This window comes from Aethalodelphis obliquidens, unplaced genomic scaffold (genome assembly GCF_003676395.1).
Source record: "Aethalodelphis obliquidens isolate GAN/ISIS:26980383/991018 unplaced genomic scaffold, ASM367639v1 scaffold71, whole genome shotgun sequence".
Lineage (NCBI taxonomy): Eukaryota > Metazoa > Chordata > Mammalia > Artiodactyla > Delphinidae > Aethalodelphis > Aethalodelphis obliquidens.
Genome location: NW_020838015.1, coordinates 3,291,581 through 3,315,974, shown reverse-complemented (window position 1 = coordinate 3,315,974; position 24,394 = coordinate 3,291,581). Strand labels below are relative to the sequence as shown.

At 36.9% G+C, this 24,394-nt stretch overlaps 1 protein-coding gene across 9 annotated transcripts in view; it reads right to left on the bottom strand.

Annotated features, from left to right (window-relative positions):
- Positions 1-3,775: 3,775 nt before the first annotated feature.
- USP9X (ubiquitin specific peptidase 9 X-linked) overlaps positions 3,776-24,394 on the bottom strand; it is a 126,941-nt gene continuing 106,322 nt past the window's right edge. For 2 of the 9 annotated variants that reach the window (XM_027091412.1, XM_027091413.1), the window contains exons 34-45: positions 22,535-22,676; positions 20,538-21,291; positions 20,023-20,146; positions 18,943-19,168; positions 18,292-18,421; positions 15,453-15,638; positions 14,762-14,982; positions 14,444-14,532; positions 10,417-10,573; positions 9,888-10,148; positions 9,474-9,569; positions 3,776-7,730 (exon numbers count right to left, since the gene is read on the bottom strand). In XM_027091412.1, the coding sequence (XP_026947213.1) occupies positions 7,593-7,730; positions 9,474-9,569; positions 9,888-10,148; positions 10,417-10,573; positions 14,444-14,532; positions 14,762-14,982; positions 15,453-15,638; positions 18,292-18,421; positions 18,943-19,168; positions 20,023-20,146; positions 20,538-21,291; positions 22,535-22,676 (2,524 nt within the window). In that variant the 3' untranslated portion in view covers positions 3,776-7,592. Of the gene's footprint in view, positions 7,731-9,473; positions 9,570-9,887; positions 10,149-10,416; positions 10,574-14,443; positions 14,533-14,761; positions 14,983-15,452; positions 15,639-17,583; positions 17,763-18,291; positions 18,422-18,942; positions 19,169-20,022; positions 20,147-20,537; positions 21,292-22,534; positions 22,677-24,394 lie in introns of those variants that run through there. The other 7 variants (XM_027091415.1, XM_027091416.1, XM_027091417.1 and 4 more) reach the window with 6 other exon arrangements.

Genomic DNA, 24,394 nt, shown 5'->3' with positions numbered 1-24,394 from the left:
CAGAGCTTGTGCTCTGTTCGTTCTGATAACCGCCCTCACCTCCTTAATTGGCTACATTCATTTATTTCTTCGGGGCCCAAAACATGTTTGCTAAGTACTATTTCGGAATGACTGTTACAGTAAAATTAACTTCTGATGAAAACTCATTTTTTTAAACAAAATTTTATTTATTTATGGCTGTGTTGGGTCTTCATTTCTGTGCGTGGGCTTTCTCTAGTTGCGGCAAGTGGGGGCCACTCTTCATCGCGGTGCGCGGGCCTCTCACTGTCGCGGCCTCTCTTGTTGTGGAGCACAAGCTCCAGACGCGCAGGCTCATTACTTGTGGCTCACGGGCCTAGTTGTTCCGCGGCATGTGGGATCTTCCCAGACCAGGGCTCGAACCCGTGTCCCCTGAATTGGCAGGCAGATTCTCAACCACTGTGCCACCAGGGAAGCCCATGATGGGAAACTCATTTTAACAAAGACCAGAGTGAAATGCAAATGAGAAAAATCCCTGGTCTGAGGCTACCCATGTGGAGTTTGAATTCAGACCATTCCAGAAAGGGTTATAAGGAGGTACGTCTTTAATCAAAATTACCATGGTTAGGTTTAATATGAATAAACAAGCTTTTTATTTTTTAATGGAGGAAAAATTCATAGTTGAGATCCAACTTAAAAACCATATGCAAAGACTGCTTTATTAGTTCTAGGCATTGCCATTTGACTGGGCAAGAACACAGCTCACAGGCTACCTCTTCTGTTTGGTGTTGGACTGAAGTCACCCACTGGGGCCCATGACATCCATACTTTAGAGCTGCCGAGGACATGGCAGGGAGTGGTGCTGGGTCAGGATACATCCTGCTGTCACTTGGAAATATGAGTTGCCATTTTCTTTTCCCCAGGGACCTACGTTTTTTGAAGAGAACGTTAGCATCTTTTCTTCTCATTCCAAGAATTGGCTACAAGAAACCCCTCATCTGAGCTACCAGAAATGTGTGAGTATAGCTTTTCAAAGTGTACTTATTTTCAAATCAGAGCTAAGAAAAAGTAAAAGGCGTATTTCAGTTCTCAAAGTTGTAACCCCACATCAAATTCTTAACTAAAGCTGTTCCTCAATGGGAGCTCACACTAAATGCATGGCAAAGGTCTACCTACAGTTAATGTAGAGAATAATTTAAAGTACAGGAGAGCTTCACTGGTGGCGCAGTGGTTGAGAGTCCGCCTGCCGAGGCAGGGGACACGGGTTCGCACCCCGATCTCGGAAGATCCCGCATGCCGCGGAACGGCTGGGTCCGTGAGCCATGGCCGCTGCGCCTGCGCATCCGGAGCCTGTGCTCCGCAATGGGAGAGGCCACAACAGTGAGAGGCCCGCGTACCGCAAAAAAAAAAAAAAAAAAAAGTTAAAAAGCATAGTCATTTTTTTAAAGTTGTAAATTAAGGCTGATTCTGTAAACAATACTTAAGAAACACTAAGCCTTTATCATTAAATAATTTTAATAAAATAAAAACATTTCCTTTCAAACAAAACCAAAAAAAAAAAAAAAGACTTAAATGTGAATTGCATATTGATAAGTTATCACTGCTGAAAAGCACCTGAAAATATAACTGCTGCTCTTGGTTACTTGGCATCATGCTTTTCTGAAGACAAAAACACAATGAGAGGGACATCCTGTAGCCATTTCTCGTTTATTATCATGTGTAAGGTTTTTCCAGCACTCACTACATTCTACTCTAGCCTGCACTCCTTCCAAAACAGTTTGTTGGCTTCTTTTCCCTGTAAGAATGGAGTATCTGCTAACCTCAGTGTAAGAAGCCTATCATCTCAAGTGTCTAATGCTGTGCGGGTAAGTGCTAAACAAAAACTCAACATCCAGTTTATCTAAGCACCGATATTACTAGTGACAGTTAAGTAAACCAAGCTTCAGTAAATTAGAAAGGTAAATCTGTTCATATTTTACTGCAAATCTGAATTTTTGGTTTTTAATTAAAAATCCCAACCTTGGGGCAATACAAAAGGCTACCTACAACCTAAGAGCTTGGTATTTAAAACTGACTTAGTAACTTAAGCTTTTAAGTCTCTTTAGTAAATTCACCGTCTTAGCCTTTGACCTAGTCAGACTTCCTAAGGAAGATATGGTTAACACAGCCTTACGGGAATCTGCATAAGGCCCATTTTGCTGAGAAAGGATTTATACTAAATGCTTAAGACATTCTGAAAGTAGACGGCTGAAAGAACTAACTACTAATACTACTGATTAATATTTCCAGTAAGGGAAGGTACTCACCAACTTTAAGCAGTCACCATTTAGATCTGATTTTAAACACACAAGCTTGAAAAAGCTGTTTCCCTGTTCACCCAACAGAACACAGTAATTTACATCCCCTTCAGGGACACATCCTAAACGTAGAGACCTTTGGAAAAAGGATTACGGAGGGCTCTTCCTCAACACACACTGAGCCCTAGGCATTGACCTATTGCCTTGGCATCCCGCAGACACTCTTCCTTGGTGACAGTTGTGGTGCACGCGGTTAAGTAAGTCAGAAGGGAAAGACATTCCGAACCTTCACGATAGGAATACTTCCTTCTCCCCGGTCTCACCTAAAGCACCAGATTTAAGACTCCAAAGTATCTTCACTTCTGAATTCCAAAGAAGGTGCACCCAGTGTTTTAATGGGTGGAGAAGAATTAAATGGGAACTCTAAGAATACATTTCGAATCCTCACGCAGGTGAATCCCTCCGCAGGACTCATGGAAAAACTTTCGTGTCCAAAGCATCCGTTTTGAATATTTTTACATCTATACAATTGAAGAGAAATAGAAAATAAATAACTCCTATCTTGCAGGGTGGCCCCCGCTACTATCTCTAAATAAATGTTGATGGAGCCCAACAAGACGACCTTGTTTTCAGATGACAACTAAAAGCATTTCCATTTTACTCTTGAGCTGTGTAATCTCAGTGGAATGTCTTTAAAACAATTAACTGATTTTTGTATGGGTCTGTAATTTGTTTTGTGGAGGAAAGTTTTAGTGTGGTTTAAGAACATTTCCCTTGAGACTTTACAACCTAAGAAAATTATTAAAACCTTTGCTATAACCCCAACTTTAAACTTTGAGGTATAAAAACTCAATTTTCTACCTACCTGTAAATTATCAGATTACAAGGAAGCAGTTCAAAATATTAGTGGCCATGTTTTCATTGTTGTGTTCATGTGGCTAAAAATACTTAAAATTCAAACAGTTTAATCCAACTGGAGTTTTCCAACTGCAGAACACTAGTTTATTAATCTCCTGGTTCTTAAAAAAATAATAAAGAGTTTGAGGAAAATGAGATTATGTCTTTTTCTTTAGCAGTAATCCTTGCAGTAACCCAGCTGTAGGGAAGCACCAACAGGTTTCTATGGAAGTCATATTTCTTTGGAACATGGCAACAAATAATTACTTTTCAGATACCCAAAAGCAGAGCAGATGGAATTTGCTAGAGAATTAAATGAATTTTCACTTCTATCACTCCCGTCAAATACGTGACCTGCTTTATTTCTGATTTTAATGAACTTTGAAACACCAAAGTGTTTGACAAATCTTGGTCTTAGAATGAACAGTTAAGCCAGCAATTAGATCACAATCCCATTTCTGAAAGGCTTAGATGTGAATATAGAAAATAAGGGCTGAATTCCTCTACTTGTAAACATTTCCCCTTTAAAGTTCCCTTTAAATCGATTACACCTCTACTTTCCGTTTAGAAATCTTATTTTAATAAATAAAAGGGGAAACCGAAATTTAATTTATAAAGTTTTATTTTTGTATATGTGCTAAATCTTAGGAACTGTGGACAATCTTCAGTCAGTCTGTTGGCTTGTAAAAGGCTGAGAAGTATGTGATCTGGGTGGTGAAATTTCCTCTTGGGAATCTGGATTTCAAAATGAAAAAAAATTTTCACTCATTTGCAAGTTTAAAACATGGTGCACCTTTCCCCCTTTTTTTCTTACACCTATAAATTCGGAGGAAAAGGGCTACATTTCTGCAAATGTAAAATAATCTAAAATAATCGTAAATACAATCGGCAGCAAGTTCTTAATACATTTAGCACTTCTGTAGTGATTTACCACACCCAAAACCTTATTTTCAAACACTAAACACTCACATAGGCGCAGGACCAATTTTGGTTGAGCCCTGCTAGGAAACCAGTACTGAATGGTTTTTCTCAGTAACACAAGAACTGGGGGGAGGGGAGGGGTGTTTTACTTTCTCGGCAGTATGTAGTACCTTCAAACTAGAGACCAAAATTGGGCACTTATGAAAAGGCAATTAAAAAAAAAATCCAGTTATAATTCTAAATAAGGCAGGATATATCCACCAAAGTAACCACAAAATTCAGCAAAGTAAGAGTTCACGGGAAAACATAAGCTGGAAAAATACTAAGAAAAAACGGAAAGGAACTATTTTGGAGTAGTCATCTGAGTATTCACAGACTTGCTTTCATTTACAAATGTAATTCAAATAAAAAAGGCTCCTCATCTTTTTAACCCACTACTAGGATTAAATACTTAAGTTGTTATCATTCACTAATAAAAGTTAATCATGAAAAAAATATAAAACATTTTAATTCTAAATTTGTACATATAACAGCTAAAAGAGACAAGGTTGGGAAATTATCATTGAGAGAAAAATGAACCAAGACAAAAACCCCAAATATGATTATGTTCTTATTTCTGCCTCTACAATGCTGAACATGAAAATTTGGTTGGTGGAGGGCTTAGAAACAGCAGCAATATGGTTCTTACCAAGTTGTGCACTGAAATACTTAGATCCAATAGGGCAAAGCCCTTGTTCACACAGATTAACAATGAAAATATCTTCAGTCTTTTTAACAGATTCTACTGTCTTCTATAAAGTAATCATGCCATTTAGAATTCCGGGGGTACTTCTTTGAAAGGAAGACTAGTGATTCCGCAACAAACATGTAAAGTAGGAAATATATATATGGCTCAAGAAATCAGCTGAGGGAGAATTAAATAATCTTTAGGCACTTTGAAGACTTGGAAGTTTAAAATGTGCCATTTATGTTCAGAAAAAGACCTCAAAATCCACCACTATGTTGCTCTTACAATAACATGCATCTTAAAATTTTCAGTTATACATTAATGCTTGCTTAAGAGTTAAATATAGAAAATAATTTGCACAAACAAACAAAAATAACACTCTCCATTCACCTCTCCTAGATCCTGGTCACAACACAGACCATTCTTCCTCAAATGGAGGGGGAAAGGATTCACAAGCCCTCACCTGGCACTAGGGGACTTGTAAATTCAAAGCAACGGAAAGTGGGATCTCCCTCCAAGGAGAAAAATTCACAGCCTTTTAAAATGTCAGGTTTTTCATGTCTAGGAAGTCATTCATTTTAAAATTAAGTATATTACATACTTTTGTTAAGGACCAGGAAACACAAAAATCATCTCAGATGGTTAGATGGTAATATTTAATGATAGCAACTTGTCCAAATAAATTTAGCCTATTCTGCTCATTGTTAAGGAGGCTTGGAATTGAGGAACTTCTAAATTAAAATTACCAACTGGAACTGCACACAGTGTGTATGACTCTGGCTCACACTTAACAAACTCAGATGTAATATACTTAAGGTAAAAACAGGATCTATCCGGTGTCAAAATTTCCTAATATTACAGAAAACCTAGAAGCACAGATTGACTACAGAGTACTGCAAATAAGATATCCAAAGCTTTATCTTAAATACCTGCCCCTTTTAATCACAAAATAACACAATTCTCAATTTTGTTTCTGCTTTGTTCAATTCCAACTATAGCCTTTTTGACAAAACATTTGCCTATTAACTGAATTGTAAAAAATACAACCAAGCTTGTGCTCATTAAATATACATGTATATAAAAAACATACAAAAAGTACAAGATTGATTATGTTAGGAAACTTTTACAGTGTCAACAATCCTGTTTTTCTCTAAGTCTTTTAGTAAAGGGCCAAAGGTCAAATCTTTCTGTGCACAAAAATTCAATGTGACTGAACTCCTGAATTCAGTGTCATGCCTAGGCATGCTATGCACAGAATTATTTTTAATATGCAGTCCTTAAAAAACAAACAAAAAAAAGACAAAAAATTAACCAAAAAACCAAAACACACCACAGGACAAAAAGTTATTCTTAAATCAAATTCTATTTGTGAATTCAGCAAAATAATTTCTATAAAATAAAACAGCAAAATATTTAAATAGAATAGGGTGGACTGTATCTGTTTGCAGGGGTATTTGGTTTTTAGACAGGTTCCAAAAAATTACACACATTCAAGTTACCAATGCTCTATTAACTGATGAGTTCCTTATCTTTAATTAAATGCTTATTCTGAAATTATACCTCAATTATATTAACTAACCAGTTTCCTTTTTAATTAGACCCTGCTTCAAATGTTAAAATTTTTGGAATAATGGAAAAGGAGCTAGGACAATTCTTGCTTTCAAGTAAAACTGTGACTGAGCAGAAGCTCAGCCAGACATCTTGGTGCAGTGGTACTCCAAATATTGTAGGATTCTGACTTCCACTTCACTGGGATCCAGCAGAAGGAAAGTTTTAAAAGGTTCTCCTAATAAGCTCTACCAAAGAAACAGAACAAGCACACCAAATACAGTCTTCTATTATGCTCCAAGCATCCTGGCATAGCAAATTTTTGCATATTTGTTTTAAATCTTTTAAAATTCCCATTACTGATACTTAAGTTTCCTTATCCCACCCAGAGGTTGAACTGTCAAACATTAGATGTAAGCAACATATGTGTAACTGAAAACCACCTGTTTATCACATTTCTCTCCTTGTTTTATATTTTATATTCTAGGTGTAAGACGGAAAAGCTCTGAGCAATACAGCTGTCACACTGGGACAACTGCTGTCATTATGGTAATTTTTTCCTCATTGGCTACACTAACCTGGTGTGAAGCCATGCTACATGTTACAGCGTAACTATAGCTTCAAAGTGATTAACCTAACCTCAGAATAAAAAGGCAATGAAAAAGATCTAGAAACAATGTTACATCACCAAATTTTCCACATCAACCAAATAATTTAAAGGTTACCAGCCTTTCACTGCTCATAATAAAACTGACTCCAGTGGCAAAGAATTAACATGAAACTATTGGTGTGGTTGAAATGGATGGGCTCTGGTTTGTTGCTGTTGGTTTATTTTGTTTTTGTAAAGGAGTTGATCCAACTGCCGTTAAGGCAGGCAACACTGGTTGCAGAGTGCAATGGGTATAACAAGGAAATAACTTTTGTAGGTTTTGTAGATCTGTGAGTCTCATCAAGAAAAAAGTTTCTTGCTTAAGAATTAACAGTCAAACATTAATATACTATATACACCTTTGCCATTTACACATTAGCATCAGGCCATTTATTACAAAACACTATACACTTTCCACTGCAGGCGGGTTATATATTGACAGCAAATTTCTGCAGGTAAGACAGTGAATAAACTTTCCACTCCATGTTGATTAGGAATAGTTTTTCTAGTTTTAAATATTAGCCAGACACAGAAAAAGGTTGGACTGTAAGGCCTGGGTGCACAGTCTTGATGGAACCAGTTAATCATGTGCATTTCACTGATCCTTCGTCTGAGGTGGGGATACTTCTTCACTGCCTTCATAATTTTCTTGTGCTCGTTGGCCAGTTCTCTGAGGGTTGTTCATGTGATGTGCTGCTGGGCCTGTATACGGCTGTCCATGCACATGGTTATTCTGGGAGGGGAGAAGAGATCTGCATGTTAAAACTTTTCATATATTAAACTTCAACTTTAAAGATCACAGGCTGAAGTTTGTAGAAATGTAAACATTTCTTTTATTCCTAGGACTTAAAAAGAGTAAATACACTTGGGCTAATGATGGAAAAGAAAAAAAAAAAAAAAAAAGTGGTTTGAAAGAGAAAAGGTAGCCTAAATTCAAACCCCAAAGCCCCAAATAAAAGCAGTGTAGGTCTGTTTAATTCTTTGGCCAAAGTGATTTTTTTTTTTTTTTTTTTTTTTTTTGGCCAAAGTGATTTTAAGTGCCAAAAATTATTTAGATTCAAGTCTGACAAATAAGGGATAACACAGCCCATTATTGCTCGTGGTAAAAAATATTCATGAAAAGGGATCTGTGAGCTGGAACACCTCTATCCTCACTCTTCTGAGCATCTTGAAACTCCCATATGAGAAATCTGATTGAATGATCATATGAGGTCTGCATGAGCAACAACCCTGAACACAGGATGATGTTAATGAAAACAAAACAACACTGAAAATAATGGATTAACCGGGCATGATTAATATATGAGTTTTCTCACGGCCGAGGAAAGTAACTCTTCTCCTTGTGGATTTGGGTCCTTAACATTTTAAACCCCTGAACTCATTTTTCTGTACGTTCCCACCAGTCAAGCCAAGAAGATCATAGGCTTTAACTTTCTGTAATTTCTATTACGAAAATTAATATGTTGAATATGCATTTTCCAGTCATATTCAACATTTCTAGTCAGCATGCTTCTATTTCCACCCTGAAATATAAGACAGAATGCTTAAATAATGGTTCTGAAAGCATGGTTCCTAGACCAGTAGCAGCAGCAGCAGCAGCAGCAGCAGTTGGGAACTCGTTAGAAATGTAGTGAATGAGAAACGCTGGGGTGGGGCCTAGCACTCTGCTGCAATAGCCCACCAGGGATTCCCATGCTTGTGCAAGTTTAAGGACCACTGCCTCAAAAGATCTGAATTAGTCACATCTGGGGTTTAGAAAGAGACGCTCTCATTTAGAACGTTTCTTCATCTAAATTTATTTAGTTATTGATTTCACAGAAAAATTCATGGAAATCTGTCAAATCCCTGATTTTTTTCCAACAATTTTTACTGTCATTGAAGTCTTGGTTATGCTAAGTAATAAGCAAACACTTCTTCCTTCACTGTCATATCTTAGTGCCTTCAAAATCCACTCGCACACTTAGCCTAACAGGAAATGTCGTCTTAATCCATTATACTAAATATTGATTATCATTTTATATTGATGTGAATAATCATAGTTTTACAAACGTCATCTACTAGTACAAGAAGGGCACATATCTGACCAGGAAAACACCACAGGGGCAAGCTCAAACATGCCACATTGTGACCCCATGCTAACCATTCCTCTTTTGATCATGCCCCCAAAGCTAGTCTAGATGATCCCTCTATTACTTTACAGTCACAACAAAAAACGTAGCCATCCTTTGGGCTTCCCTGGTGGCACAGTGGTTCGTGCCCTGGTCCAGGAGGGTCCCACATACCGCGGAGCGGCTGGGCCCATGAGCCGTGGCCGCTGAGCCTGCGCGTCCGGAGCCTGTGCTCCATGGCGGGAGAGGCCACAGCAGTGAGAGGCCCGCGTACCGCAAAAAAACCAAAAAAAACCACTTAGCCATCCTTTAAATAAAGCATGAAGATTGGTTCTAGGGAATAAAAACACGAACCAAGCCCAATATACCTGCTGATACTGAGATCCAGGTGAATGGGGGTATAATGGGGCATCTTCAGGTGGAGGCGACTCATGCTCATCTGGGGCATCTTGGTCATCTGGCTCCTGATTTTAAATATTTAAAGATAAAGAATTATGTAGCCAAATTCAAGTTTAGTTTTATTTTTTTTTTCTATTTGAAATAAAATCTTTAAAATCTAAAAAACTGACCCACTAACAACTTTTCTTTTACTACAGATAAACAAAGTAACTGAAAGGAACCTGATTTGGATTCTCTTAGAAATACTAGATTCAGGCAATTTCACAAATATTTCTCTAAAAGAAGGCTCCCTCATTAAGACCACATATAAACAAACTTCAACATAATTTTTTTTTACCATTATCATTAATACATAAACACTGGCCTATAAAGTGAAGAATTACTTTGCTTTCTTCCATTTCTATCTGCTGCACACTGGCGGCTTTTTTTACCTCCTCTGGACAGAGTTCACAAGCTTTTGCAAGTGTCATCCTAGCACTATGTGATCTCTCCAAGAAATAACCATTTGATGTTTCATTGCTTTGCACCGGAGGAGACCAATTGTTGTAAGTGTATTGAGGATTGCCAGTGTATGGTCGTCTTTCAAGTTCATCTCCAAGCCATTCCACTGCCCAGGTCCACTTTCTTTTAAGATCTCCATTGCCCTTCAAAAGAAAATAAAACTATATATGTAAAAGGTTTTGGAATGCTTTTCAAAGGTAACTTTAAACGACAACTCCAAATTCTCATAATTCTCTTCTTTTAAAACAGAATCCTTAATTCTGATTCAGATTTCTACAAAATTATATGTGTGTGTGTATATATATACACACATATATATATATAGAGAGAGAGAGAGAGAGAGCGCGAGCGAGCGAGAGAGCAAGAGAGAGAGAGAGAGAGAGAGAGAGAGAAAGGGAGAGAGACCCTCACCTGCAGAATCTGGTAAGCAACAGGACAATTGCTAAAGAGAGCTACCATACATTTTATACACTGGTATGCTCTTTTTTGATAGTGATTCTTAGAGCGCTGGATTGTGTCAAAGAGCCCATCTCGGTCATCTGGGATTCCTTTAAGTGCATTATGAATTCTGAAAGAGAACCAGATAAATAAAAACTTCTAAAATCAAATAGCAGCTAACATTACTGAGTGCCTACTATGTGCCATTCAATAAATGTCTTTGATGTAGTTATGTAATCTAATGCTAGACAGTAAGTCCTCTTCTTAAACCCTTGAACACAGATAAGAAAAACAGAGAGGTTAAAAGGCTTGCAACCCAAGGTCATATGGCCGCCTAGTACCAACTTATTACCAATCCAAAATGACAAATATCATATGATTCCAGTTATACGAGGTATTTAGAGAATAGATAAAAATCAGAGAAAGCAAGAATAATGGGTACAGAGTTTCAGTTTGGGATGATGAAAGTTCTGGAGATGGATAGTGGTGATGGTTAACACAATATTGTGAATGTACTTAATTCCACCAAATTGTACACTTAAAAATGGTTAAAATGGTAAATTTTGTTATGAATATTTTACAATTTTTCAAAAAATATTTAAAAATTCACCTGCCTGCAATTCTACTCTAAGCTATATATCCAAGAGAATTGAAAACAGGTGTTTAAAAAGAAATACAAAACTTGTACATGAATGTTATTCACAGCAGCCAAAAGGTGGAAACAACCCAAATATCTACCAACAGATGAACGAATATACAAAATGTAATGTGCCTATACAATGGAATATTATTCAGCCATAAAAAGCAATGAAGTACAGATATGTACTCTAACATGGATGAATGTGAAAACATTATGCCAAGTGAAAGAAGCCAGATACAAAAGAACACATTGTATGATTTCGTTCATATGAGATGTCCAGGCAAGTCCTGGATATTCTGCCTATGCACTGACAAATTCATAGAGATAGAAAGCAGATTAGTGGTTGTCAGGGGCTGGGGGATGGGAGGACTAGGGAGTGACTGCTTAATTGGGTTTGGATTTTCCTTTTGGAGTGATGAAAATGTTCTGGAATAAGACAGTGGTAATGGTTGCACAACATTGTGAATGTACTAAAAGCCACTGAATTGTATGCTTTAAAATGGTTAAAATAGTGAATTTTATGTTAAGTGAATTTTACCTCAATAAAGAAACAATACCTGAAAAACCTTTTGTATACCTTATATTTTACTTAATAGAACATTCCAAATCAAAATTCAAGTTTGTTTTGTTTTTTTGTATTACATGCATTTATAAAATCTGTTTTGTTTGGAAATCATGACTTTGTAATTTTGCAAAGTTTAATCATTTCAGACCACACAATCAACCATGTACAGGCTTCCTGCTATTTAATCTGAAACACTGCAGTGTATATTCTGTTTTTACCTTCAGTTTTGTCAAGTGATAATGAATCAACTGCTTTCAAATGCCGTTTTTATCAATATTACCTTTCCCTCCCTTGTTCCCCAATGCTTAACGGTGCCAGGCCCACGGGAGATGCTCCATAAATATACACTGCTTACTAAATGACCTAAAAAGCCCACTATGAGAAAATTATTTTCAAGCTTGGTGCCAGGGACTCATAACAACAATCTTATCATTACACAAGTCAAATTCCCATGTTTAATCCGGCACACATGCCTTTAGCATTATTACTTGCTCTAATGAAACAAGAGAACTAAGATGTGGCTAATTGGCTTAAAGCTATAAATGCTTACAATATTTTCAAAAGAAAATAATGAAAAGTTAGATTCCATTTCAACCAACTCTTAAGTTTCAGATCCTTTGATCATATTGAGAAGAATACTGGTAGTATGCAAAATAAGCAGCTATAGTTTTAGAACTACTAAATTTTGTGTTTAATGAAAATTGATTTCTGGTTTAATGCTATTTTTACAATATTAATTCAACTGTTGGAAATCTATGATGGTAATTCTGGTGAATAATTTGAAAATATTATTTCATGAATTCTGGCATTTGCAATCCCCACTAAGACTCAAGATTTTAATTTCTCTTTAAGCATTTTGTTGTTATAAAACTTGTAGGTATGTATGTATGAATGTATTTATTCATTTATTTTTTGTGTGGCCATGCTGTGCAGCATGTGGGATCTTAGTTCCCCGACCAAGGACTGAACCCTTGTCCCCTGTAATGGAACCACTGGACTGCCAGGGAAGTCCCAGGTTTCTGTTTTAATTATTACACTGACAGACAGGAGGCAGTCTGTTATATAGATTGTCAATTGTTTCCCAACATAAACTCTTACACTATTGTCCATGTAGGGAGGGAAGTTATAAAATCTGGCAAAGTTGCCAACTAATTCCACAGTTCATCATCATCTGTATTGCTCTTGGGATTAAGGATAATGTATTAAGCTTTTACGTAAAAAGAGGAATTCTGGAGGAAGCTTAAGGGACAGCTAAGTTGGATAACCTTAGTCCTAAATTAATAAATATTAAAAATAAAATTTAAAAATTAAATAATAAAATTAAAAATAAATAAAAAATTGCTAACTCCTAAACCTCACGTACGTATACTGAAAAACTAGTTATGGTTCATGCTCATTTATTCACGGATTCCATATCTGCAGTTTTGCCTACTTGCTAAACTTTATCTGTAATGGTAAAAATCAACTCTCTGCAATTGCAGTCACATGCAGAGTAGCAAAAACATCTGAGTTGCCCAACACACGTTCCCATCTGAAGTGGAACAAAGTGATATTCGGCCTTGTTTTAGCTCATACTGTAAACAAGTATCCTTTTTCCCATCTATTTCAGTGACAGCTTTTCACATTTTTGTGCTTTGTGTTGATCTCACTGTTTAGAAAGGGCCTCAAATGTTTAGTGCTGGGCTTCCCTGGTGGCACAGTGGTTGAGGGTCCGCCTGCCAATGCGGGGGACGCAGGTTCGTGCCCCGGTCTGGGAGGATCCCGCATGCTGTGGAGCAGCTGGGCCCGTGGGCCATGGCCGCTGAGCCTGCGTGTCCGGAGCCTGTGCTCCGCAGCGGGAGGGGCCGCAGCGGTGAGAGGCCCGTGTACCACCAAAAAAAAAAAAAAAAAAAAAAAAAAAAAAGTGTAGTGCTGAAGTGCTGTCTAATGTTCTCTAAGCCCAAGAAGGCTGTGATGTGCTTTGCAGAGAAAATATGTGTCAGATAAGCTTTGTTCAGACCCGATTTATTGTGAATTCAACGTTAATAAGTCAGCAATATATATTAAATAAGGTGTCTTTAAACAGAAACACACATTAAAAAAAGGTTATGTATTGATTGGTCGAAAAAAAAAAAGTAACCAGGGCTTCCCTGGTGGCGCAGTGGTTGAGGGTCCGCCTGCCGATGCGGGGGACGCGGGTTCGTGCCCCAGTCCGGGAGGATCCCACATGCCGCGGAGCGGCGGGGCCCGTGAGCCATGGCCGCTGAGCCTGCACATCCGGAGCCCGCGTACCATAAAAAAAAAAAAAAAAAAGTAACCAGAGCCTGGCAAGAACCTAACCCTGTTTTTCCCCCAGGAGCAATGATTTAGTATTTGCTCATTCAGTGTTCACAGTGACTTTCAGACCGTAACTACCATGAATAACGGGAACTGACAGTACTTACTGAAGGTACTATATTTAGATAACCAAATGTTATCTCATGTAATTCTAAAACTAACGTAATCTAATCCTAAAATAACCCTAGAGCATCATTAATGAAATTGAAACATTTACAAAAAAATCCCCCCAAACATAAAACACAACAACAATTGAAAGAAAAAGGTTAGTATATTAAGTATGCAGCTTGGGCAATGAGAGCAAAAAGTAAAAAATGAAATAAAACTGTGAGGAAGGGGGGACCTTTTTATTCATTCTTGTCTTATGTTTTGTTTAAGATACATTTATTAGAGATTCAAGAGGTAAAAAAAAAAATATGTGCCGACTGGTAATTTCAGTTACTCTAAAAGCTGGGCAAGGAACAAAAAAGGGTATCTACCTGTGAGTCTGCCAGGAGTCCTCAATCAGTAAGATTTGCAAAAGCAGATCCAAATAGGGCCGGAGTTCATAAGTATAGGAATATGCAACCTTTAAAAACAGGTAAGACATGGTGAAGAACTTATTTTAAAGCAGCAACAGTGGTGATCCTTTTGTAATGTGTAATGTATAAAAATATCAAATCACTATGTTGCACACCTAAAACTAATATAATTGTAAAGTCAATTATATTAAAAAAACTATTAAAAAAATAAAAATATAAAATAAAGGAATAACAAATCAAATTATAGAGACATATGAATGTATATTTTCCTTTAACCTGCCAGAGAAGTTCACTGAGGACAGTAGATGAGAACTGAGGATTCTCCCAGCAGCAAAAACGAAGCAATTTGACGGTTTCCTCTGAGTTACTGCAGTCCTCAATGATTTTCTTCACATAACTTGTCCTCACAAATAAAATGTCTGCCACATTCTGCTGAATTGGCATTATAGGTTGTGATAAATTAGGATCACCAAAAGGATTGGGAAGAGGAGGATTACCTAGAATACAGATTTGTCATCAATGAAAAACTAATCGGCTTCTCTACAATAATACTCAGCTTTCACCACAGAAAATAGCTTATGAATTTTTTATTTTATGAAAATAATATTTTAAATCAAGTTTCCTGAGTACAACAAAGAAAGTAATATTAAGCATTATAATGATCACATATATCAAGATGATAAAATATAAAATTGAAATGCCAACACTGGCGTTTTCTTTATATAAAAGTTAATTCTTAAAACTACTTCATAAACAAGGTACCAACCTCAGTAGCAAGTAGACAGAAAGATTCCCTTTAAATATGAGAAAAAGGTGCAGGACTCAAAATATTATAAAATATTCCAAAGCATGGACTTTCAGACTCTCGTTTTATTTTTAAATATCTTTGGAATTACTTTGAATCAGGTACTATATATGGCCAGCAGTACTTTAAAACCAATGTAAAGAATGGAGTATTTGACTTTACCGTTGATTGAAGACTGCATTCTTGATGAGACATTGCAGCATCGGATTAGCTGTGACACTACTGAGTATAATTTGCCTAATTCAGCATACTGATACTTGATTGGAGGACCTGGACCTTCATCTAAAGACACAAGCATAAAGGTAGCAGGTACACTCAATTTCAGAAGCTGTGTCTTCTCCGCCACACCTACAATAAAGAAGGGAGAAGCAAGAAGAGAGGGGAAGAATTATATGAGAGGAAAGAACTGGGACGGAAGGGCTTCATAATAAAATATTTTTCTACAACTTTTATGATCAGAAGATCACTTTTACTTAGCATTCAGAGTATTATTTAATCAGAACCAAAAATCTACTGAGTTAGTATAACTGGATTTAAGTACTGAAATGGTTAAACGGTGACTATGACATTCCAATCCTACTGGGCATAAGGAAGAGAAACACCTTCTATGGCCTGGGGAGTCTCGGGAACTGCCTAGTCTGCAATCCTCATCATTAGGTGAATGACGAAAACTGAGAAATAATTCTTTTATGAACTGCCTTTCTTCCTCAGCCAAGCTTCTTGACGCCTAAACTTGTTCCCTCTACTTTCTCGTCTTCCCAGTCCTCAACCCATGCCTATTTGGCTTCTGCCCCCTTTTCTGGTTTAAAGCTAAGGAATAGTTCTCAAACCATAACCATTTCCTTTCTTGGGTTCCTGTCTTATTTTCCTTCTACCTCTTCTTCTTATTTGTGAGTCCTCCTTCCTGTCTTCAAAAGTGATGGTCCTCAAAGTTCCCACGTCAGGCTATCTTCTCACACCATATGCCTTCCCTGGACGATCAAACCCACTCTAATGGCTTCAAGTTCCAGCTATTTTCATTCAGCTGATCCCAAAATATTTCCAGACAAATAGATCACCGCTCTACTGGACATCTCTATTTGGGTGTCACAAAGACTCAAATTCCCTGTCCACGTTCTTCCTCCTGTGTTTCCCCTCTAAGTACATGGCACTACTTCCTGCTCAGTTTGTCAAGTTGGAATCCTGGGCATCATTCTTAACATCTCTTCCGTGTTCCCCTTCCCTGAATATCCAATCACCAAATCCTACTGTCCTTATCGCCAATAAAAAGCACCAGGATCTGACTACTTGTATCCCGCTCACTGCCAGTTCCTCAGTATAAGCCACAACGATTTTCTATCTATAAATTACTTTAACAATCTCTGGTCTTACTCCCCAATAATCCATTCCACACTGCAGCCTGGATCTTTCTAGAAGCCATGTCTATTCAAAACTCTACAATGGCTCATCAATGCTCTCAGGATAAAGTCCAGAATCTCTCACAAGGCTTGACAGAATAGCACAATTAGAAAATTCTGCTCACCACTCCTGCCATCCCCGTATTACATCAATTCTAGTCAGACTGAATAACTTTCATTTCCTCCAATGAGCCATGCTGAGTTTATTCCAAGTCTCTGCACCTGCTGTTCACTCTGGATGGAAAAACTCAACCGACCAATTCCCACATCTTCCCCACTAAGTCCCCCACACTCCCCCTATGATGTACTTCCATAGCACTTTGTATTTTCCCCATTATAGCCACAAACATATTTTATGGCAAGTACCTTTTAATTTGCTTCTATACTCCATTAGAAAATAGGTGTCTTATTTATTGCCATGTTCCAAGAAGTATAATAAATACAGGTCCGTCCACAAATCCCTTATCTGAAATCCTGAGATTCAAACAGCTCTTAACATCAATATAAACAAAGTTCATTCATAAACTTGCTGTGAAAATCTGGCCTGAACTGACAAGAGGCTATGCACAGTCTTCAATCATCCCCTCTCAGTGTGAATATTCACGTGTATGATTACAAAGTGCTGTTTCAGACCCTGCTCTAGGGATGTTACATAATTCAGGGCATATGGGCTATTTTACCTTTCTTAAAACCAAACAGTCTGAACCACAAAGCATATCTATCTGGTCCTAAGGATTTCGTATTAAAGTTTATAGACCCATGTTTGCTTTTAGCAGGGAAATTTTAATTAGATTAGATTATGGACCGACGATGCATGTTTTCTGAACAGGGAATACCTAAAAAGGGAGTTGAACAGAGTGAGATTTTTATAAATACCTAAGATTTGGCATTTCTAAGTGTGAAATACAGATTCCCCTTATGCTTGTTTGCGTAAATATTCTTTTCAACTACAAATATGCAAGCATCTCCAGTATGGGAAGGTTAAGGGAAAAGACGACAAACGCAAAGTAGAATGTTGCTTATGTTAAAAGGGCCATGGATCAACTGGCGATTGGTAAGTTCATGCACAAAAAACCTGGAATGACAGGGATGTTTGGGTTTAGAACTTAACATAAATAACAGGTAATTTAAGTGAATATTTATATTATCCCCGATTTTAATTTAGTTTACGTCAACAAAAACTTACGTACAGACTAAGTCCTTTACCCAAACTTGGTGAGTATTACACATCCATCTGGGACCTTTTGAAAATGTGGATTCCTTGTGTTAGCTCTGAGAATTCTTATTCAGTTGGTTTGGGATGGGGCCTAGGCATCAGTATTTAAGAAAAAAAAAAGGTCTAGCACCACTACTTTAGGAGATAAAAATATGATTAAGATACAGATTTTGACCTGTGTCTGGTGCAGAGATAAGACACATGCATAAATAATGATAAAGTACAAGGTGAAAAGTGCAGTGTAAAAAAAAAAAGTTTCAAATAAAATTCACAATAGGTTTTATGGAACACTGTTTCTATTTTAGACCAGGTTATACTTCATCATGTGACTTACATGACTTCATTACTTAATACATTAAAAGAGAATTATGAAAACTTAAATTCTTACCTAAATTGGCATACATTACAAACAGGTTGAAATACTGCTGTAAATGACGCCCATGCTCTGAAACTTCTCTTCTCAGTAGATTTAGTACTGCTCTTAGTAAGTGATCACTCAGGCTTAAGTTGTCATAAGCCTGTAAAGGATAAAACATTGGTTGTTTTTCAGCAACAAGGTGCAGGTACGATATAATTCTCTTTGCATGAAAAAGGGACATGCACATATACATGTTAAATATAGGCAGAAATTTCTGGAAGGACTGATCACACAAGAAATGATTAAAAAGGGTTGCTTTTTAGGAAAGGGGATGAAGATCCAATGTAGATTTCATTATAGAGGCTTCATACTGTTCTAAGCTTTAACAAATGGAAGTCCATTTAAATTTATATACAATTTATGTAACAGTTAAGTGTATAACTAAGCCACTGAATGTAACTGAATTAACAGAAAATTCCGCTATGTTTTAAAGAGCCAATAGTCACTATTCACTGCTGGGAAGTACTTTTAATGGAACTCATATAAACATTGAGTTATCGGACTATCTGGTTATTACGTGCTCATGCACGTTTGTTAGGTAAATATATCAAACAGATGCACATATATTTGTGACTTCAACTTCCAGGAAACAGAACTTATTTCTGTTAACTGGGCAATTACCTGACTAGAAGGTCCTGGAGATGCAAAAGGTGAAGGACATGGCCCATCTTGCAAGGAAAAATGTGCAATAAAAACTATAAGTTTTGCAAATGCACCTCTCACTTCTGCACTAGGGCACTCCAGAAGGTATTCAGAGAAGCGATTTGAAACATTAAAAAGGACATTGTGAGCAAACCAAAAACGTACATTCTTGCTGTGACGAAGGAGAATACATAATGCATCATACCTAAGACAAAACCAAACAAAAATCTATGAATATCGATTCAGTAACATGTTTCCTATAGTATAGGGATGGGTCTCTAGGAACCAAACCAAAAAAAAAAAATCAAAGAACTTTTACTACTGGAGGGAGAGAACCAGCAATGGTAGCTTCTAGTACTAATATTAAAAAGATAAATACTATGACTTGGTCTATTCTCACAGAGTGACAAAATAAATAGACGAAAACTTATACAGTCCTCTACAAATCCATGACCAAACTCTTCCTAGGTTCAATGACAAAACAATAATCCCCATTCCCTTAACGTCTTACTACTAGAATAGTAAGTAAATATTGTTAAATCGAGGTATTATAATGGCCTCTAAATTTATACAATTAGAAACTTAAACTCATTTTAAGTTTCTACCTTTTTAATCTATGGCTGAATTTAATCTAGGGAAGCTAAAATGTTAATATTTTTGTGATTAGATAGCTTAGACTTTTAAGTATCACCCTGTAATGTTTTGTACAGAGATGTCAAAAATATGACACAAGGTAACAGAAGCAGAAGCCAACTTCTGAATAATAAAAGGTGGTATTTAATCTCAGTATTTTTTAAAATTTATTTTTTATACAGGTTCTTATTAGTTATCTATTTTATACATATTAATGTATATATGTCAATCCCAATCTCCCAATTCATCCCACCACGCAGTAATTATTTAAATATGATTTCTCTCACTATCGCTACCAAGATTTTTTAAATTCTGCATTCCAAATCTGAAATGAAAGTATCATGGCTTGGAAAAAATAAAGCAGTATATTAAAGAACCAAACTAAATGCCAGTAATAATAGGAATGAAAATTCAAAGCAATGATACCAATCACTGGCAGAGCCACGGACTACTTTCTTGGTGTGAAATCCTGTGGTAAAGAGGAACCTAGCAGCAAGCTGAATACTAATCATAGTGATTTCTTCTGCTTCAGGCAACAGGTGATCTTGCCCTAAAAATAAAATGTAGATTAAAAAATAGTCAAACAAATTTCTGTGCTCAAACCCCATTTTCATTTTCAAAAAACAAATCTGCATTATCAACAATTTTCCAAGTACTATGTTAAAACCCCTGGGCTACTTATGAAATAATTCTTAGTAGTTCAGTAAAGCACCCTTCAACTAATGCTTGAGTAAAAAAACCAAACTGTTGTAGCAAACAAAAGCTCCTCTGTCTCTAAATGGCAAGACAATATATACCACTCAAAGGTAACAGTCATCTGAAACATGACTTTAGAACAACCAAAAAGAAAGAAAACAAACATGTTGATGCCTGCTAAGAAACCCTGCAAGTGAAAGAAGAGGTATGCTTTCTTACTAAGAAGCTAAATTCTTGATACTTACCTGGAGGAGGATTTAAGTAAACACCATTACATGTAAGCAGTTTTTTCATAAACTGAAAATATTCCATACTGTACTGCATTCGGTTATGCATGAACTGCACATTCTGTTTCCGCACACTTCTCTCAATGGCTGATGGCATAATAATCTGATGCGGTCTTGTGGTGATAGCAAGCTCTGATATATACCTTATCAACTCATCACCTTGGTCTATTGTGTCCAATCGTTCATAAAAAAGTATATAAGCATTCCACCACCTTTTCTGGCGCCTGTATGACATGCGCTTCATCATGTGATCAAATACTTCTCCCATGTACTCTCCACCAAAACACTGGTTTTTCATTTCTTCATCGTCATCCATTTTACATTCAGTTACATCTCCATCATCAAATTTATACCAGCGATTTCTCTCGCCATCTCCTCCGTTCCTTTGAATGATGTAAGAGTAGTAATGTCCCCCGCTCGCCTGACCACTGTGTACAAGCACCCCCACAAGTCTGTATTTCGTGCTTCCTGCTGGCTCACTGTCAGACTGCTCATTCTGTTGTATCAACTGACTCTCTGGGTTTACGTTATCTCCTTCCAGCTTTGCAACACCGGCAACTGTGTAAGGTTCCATGTCCAGTTCGCGAGGAAATTCAAAATAATCATTAAACTTGATTGCACATTCTCTTTCCCAGTCATAGTCGAATCGTTTTAGTTGGATAGCGAGAACAGGAGGTAATTTTTTAATAAGCAAGCGCTTTACAGTATCAACCTAAAATGAACAGAGCAAATTACTAGATGTTCTCTTATAATCCACTGCAAAAAACCCACAAAATTTAAAACTCTACTATTAAATTCTCAGGATTAATCTGAAATTTTAAGTATAAACAAATACATGATAATGAACATAATCAGAGCATTTCTGTCAGTTGATATTTTTAAAATGTTCACTAAAACTAATACGAAGTAGCTGATGCCTTTTGCTACAACTTGCAAAAATTAGTGATATAGACATTATTCGCTGTCTGATTTCTATATTGGAAGTGCTATCTAACCATTATTACTTGTTTGATATTTACTGTTATTTTAATGAAGTTTGCTGTGAGCAAACTACAGAAATATAATAGTAGCAGCTAATATTTATTGGGCAATTAGGTACCAAGTTATATGATGCTAAGTGCTGTCCAAGTGGTAACATGTTTAATCCTCCCAACGCTCCCAACCCTGAAACTTAAGGATGAGAATTAGGAGTAGTAAGAGATAACTTGCCTCAAGTCTTAGAGCTGTGAGCGGCAGGGAGTATGGCTTTACAGCTCATGATCTCAACCTCTAGATTTTAATACCTCTCTAAGTGGTATGTAACGTCAAAACAATACAGGTGACTTACAGGTGAGAGGGCTTGGGAGCCCAGAAAGATACACATTATTTACCATATGTATGCATAAATTGTCTCTCCTAAAGAACTGTTAAATGCCCACAGGCAAAAACCAATCAAGTAAGTCTAAAAATCTGATCCAAGTGGTTTAAAAAACACAGGTGGTAGAAGAAATCTTTTGTGGCTAAAGTAATTAACGGTTTGGCTTCAGCAAACTTCTTGGTCTTGGGTAGCAACTCTGGACATGAGAGAAGTGTTTTCCTCTATGAGCTCTGTAGCTTCGAGGAGTTCAAGGGCAGGTTGGTTGAATATGGATGAAAAGTGCCTGTGTAACTCAGACAAGAGACTGATATTAAGCTACTATGACCTCTAAAGTGATTCACTCTTATCTTTACCTGTTTTCCCTAGCCCTTCTGGCACTATTTTCTCTCAATTGCCTTTACCTGACAGACCTTTCTCTCAATCATCTTTACCTGACAGACCTTTAAGTCAGTTATCTTAACTACCTCTCTGTTACCACTATAACAAAGCAGGGTAGGGAATAAAGAGGGTGAATTTTGAGAACAAACAAAAACAACCATTCTTCCAAACCCATTAAATGTAATCATAATTATTTTAAACAGAACTGGGCAATTCATACCTTTTTATTGCATTTTTCACAATGATAAGCATTTGCACCTTCTAATAAATCTCCTTTGACATATTGTTCCAAAGAATCAAGAAGATTTTGGTGATTTCTAATGTCTACATTCAAAGTCGTAAAAGATTCTTCACACTCGTATCTAAAGATATTATTTAAGAAATGATCAGAGAATTTATTCCTTAGTTTTCTAAACATCTTATTTAGTTATGGACTCAATGAAAACTACTTTTGCAATTTTTATAACATAACACAAAACCCATTAAGTCATAAAATGTTACCAATAAATAAATGAGTTACCATTTATGGGTCACTTATCCTCTGCTGGGCATACATTAGGCTGTTTACACACTACATACAACAGGTGCTTTGTCTTCATGACAAATATTTCTCTATCACCATCTCCACGTCAGAAATGAGGGAAGTGGGATTCAGAATGTGAATTTGGTCAAGATTACTAGGTGAAATGGTGTTTTCAAGCTAGGTCTGTCTGGTTTCACAGCTCAATCTCTTTATAGTCTACCATGCTGCTTCCACCATCATCTGTTTAGATCTATTAATGAGCTGAATTTTTAAATGTTTCTCCTCTTCTGTAATGGAAACCTTACTAAAGCACAAGTTTAAACACACAAATGAATACGAGATAAGCAATCTGAATAGGAGCCACAATCCCACCTTGTGGCAATTTTCTACCAAAGGAATTTTCAGATTTCTGGTGAGACATATTCATGCATTTAGAACATGGGATGTGAGGAATTCATTCTCAACCATTAAATTCACTCACTCAACAAATACACTGAGTGCCTACCATGTTTAAAGCCCTGTGGGATAGTCAATGTTTAAGACAGTTCCTCATATTTAGGGCTTTTCAATTTAGTTAGGGGAAAAAGGTACACAAATAAAGGCATTTATAAGTGACATGAATGGAATATGAAGTATTAAGCAAACTGTTACTATAACTGGGGAACAGCCCATAGAAGAGAAAAGAGAAATTAGATTTTATGATTCCAGTTAAAAACTAGGACATTTGAAGCTGAGAAGTCAGCAAAGTTTTTCTGTAAAAGGCCAGATAGTAAATATTACAGGCTTTTTGGGGCCATGAGGTCCCTATGGCAACTACTCAACTCTGCTGTTATAGTGAAAGCGGTCAGACAGTAAGTAAAGGAGTGGGTATGTTCCAATAAAACTTTACAAAAACAGATGCAGGGCTGGATTTGACCTATGGTCCATAGTTTGTTAACCCCTGCTCTTGATAAGTAAATACCCTAAAACAGATTGTCTCAGGACCCTTTATGTAACCTTCCAGCATATAACAAGACTAATTTAGTTGTGGAATAGGTATTTGAACTTTAGGGATTTTACTTAAGATCATGCTCTCTGGACATTTTCACTTGGCAAAGGAAATCAATAATTTCCAAATAATTTTGAAAACTGTCTAAAACAAACCAAGAAAAACTGACCAGAACAGATGACCAGAAAATTTAATTTTTATCAGTAATTAAAAACAGGAGGTGAAAATAACAATTTTATTGTCCACCTAATGCACAAGGTCTTTCAAAAGGATCAAAAGTTGCCCAGTCTCAAGACAGGAATAAAGACACAGACCTACTAGAGAATGGACTTGAGGACACGGGGAGGCGGAAGGGTAAGCTGGGACGAAGTGAGAGTGGCATGGACATATATACACTACCAAATGTAAAACAGATAGCTAGTGGGAAGCAGCCACATAGCACAGGGAGATCAGCTCCGTGCTTTGTGACCACCTAGGGGGGTGGGATAGGGAAGGTGGGAGGGAGACACAAGAGGGAGGGGATATGGGGATATATGTATACGTATAGCTGATTTACTTTGTTATACAGC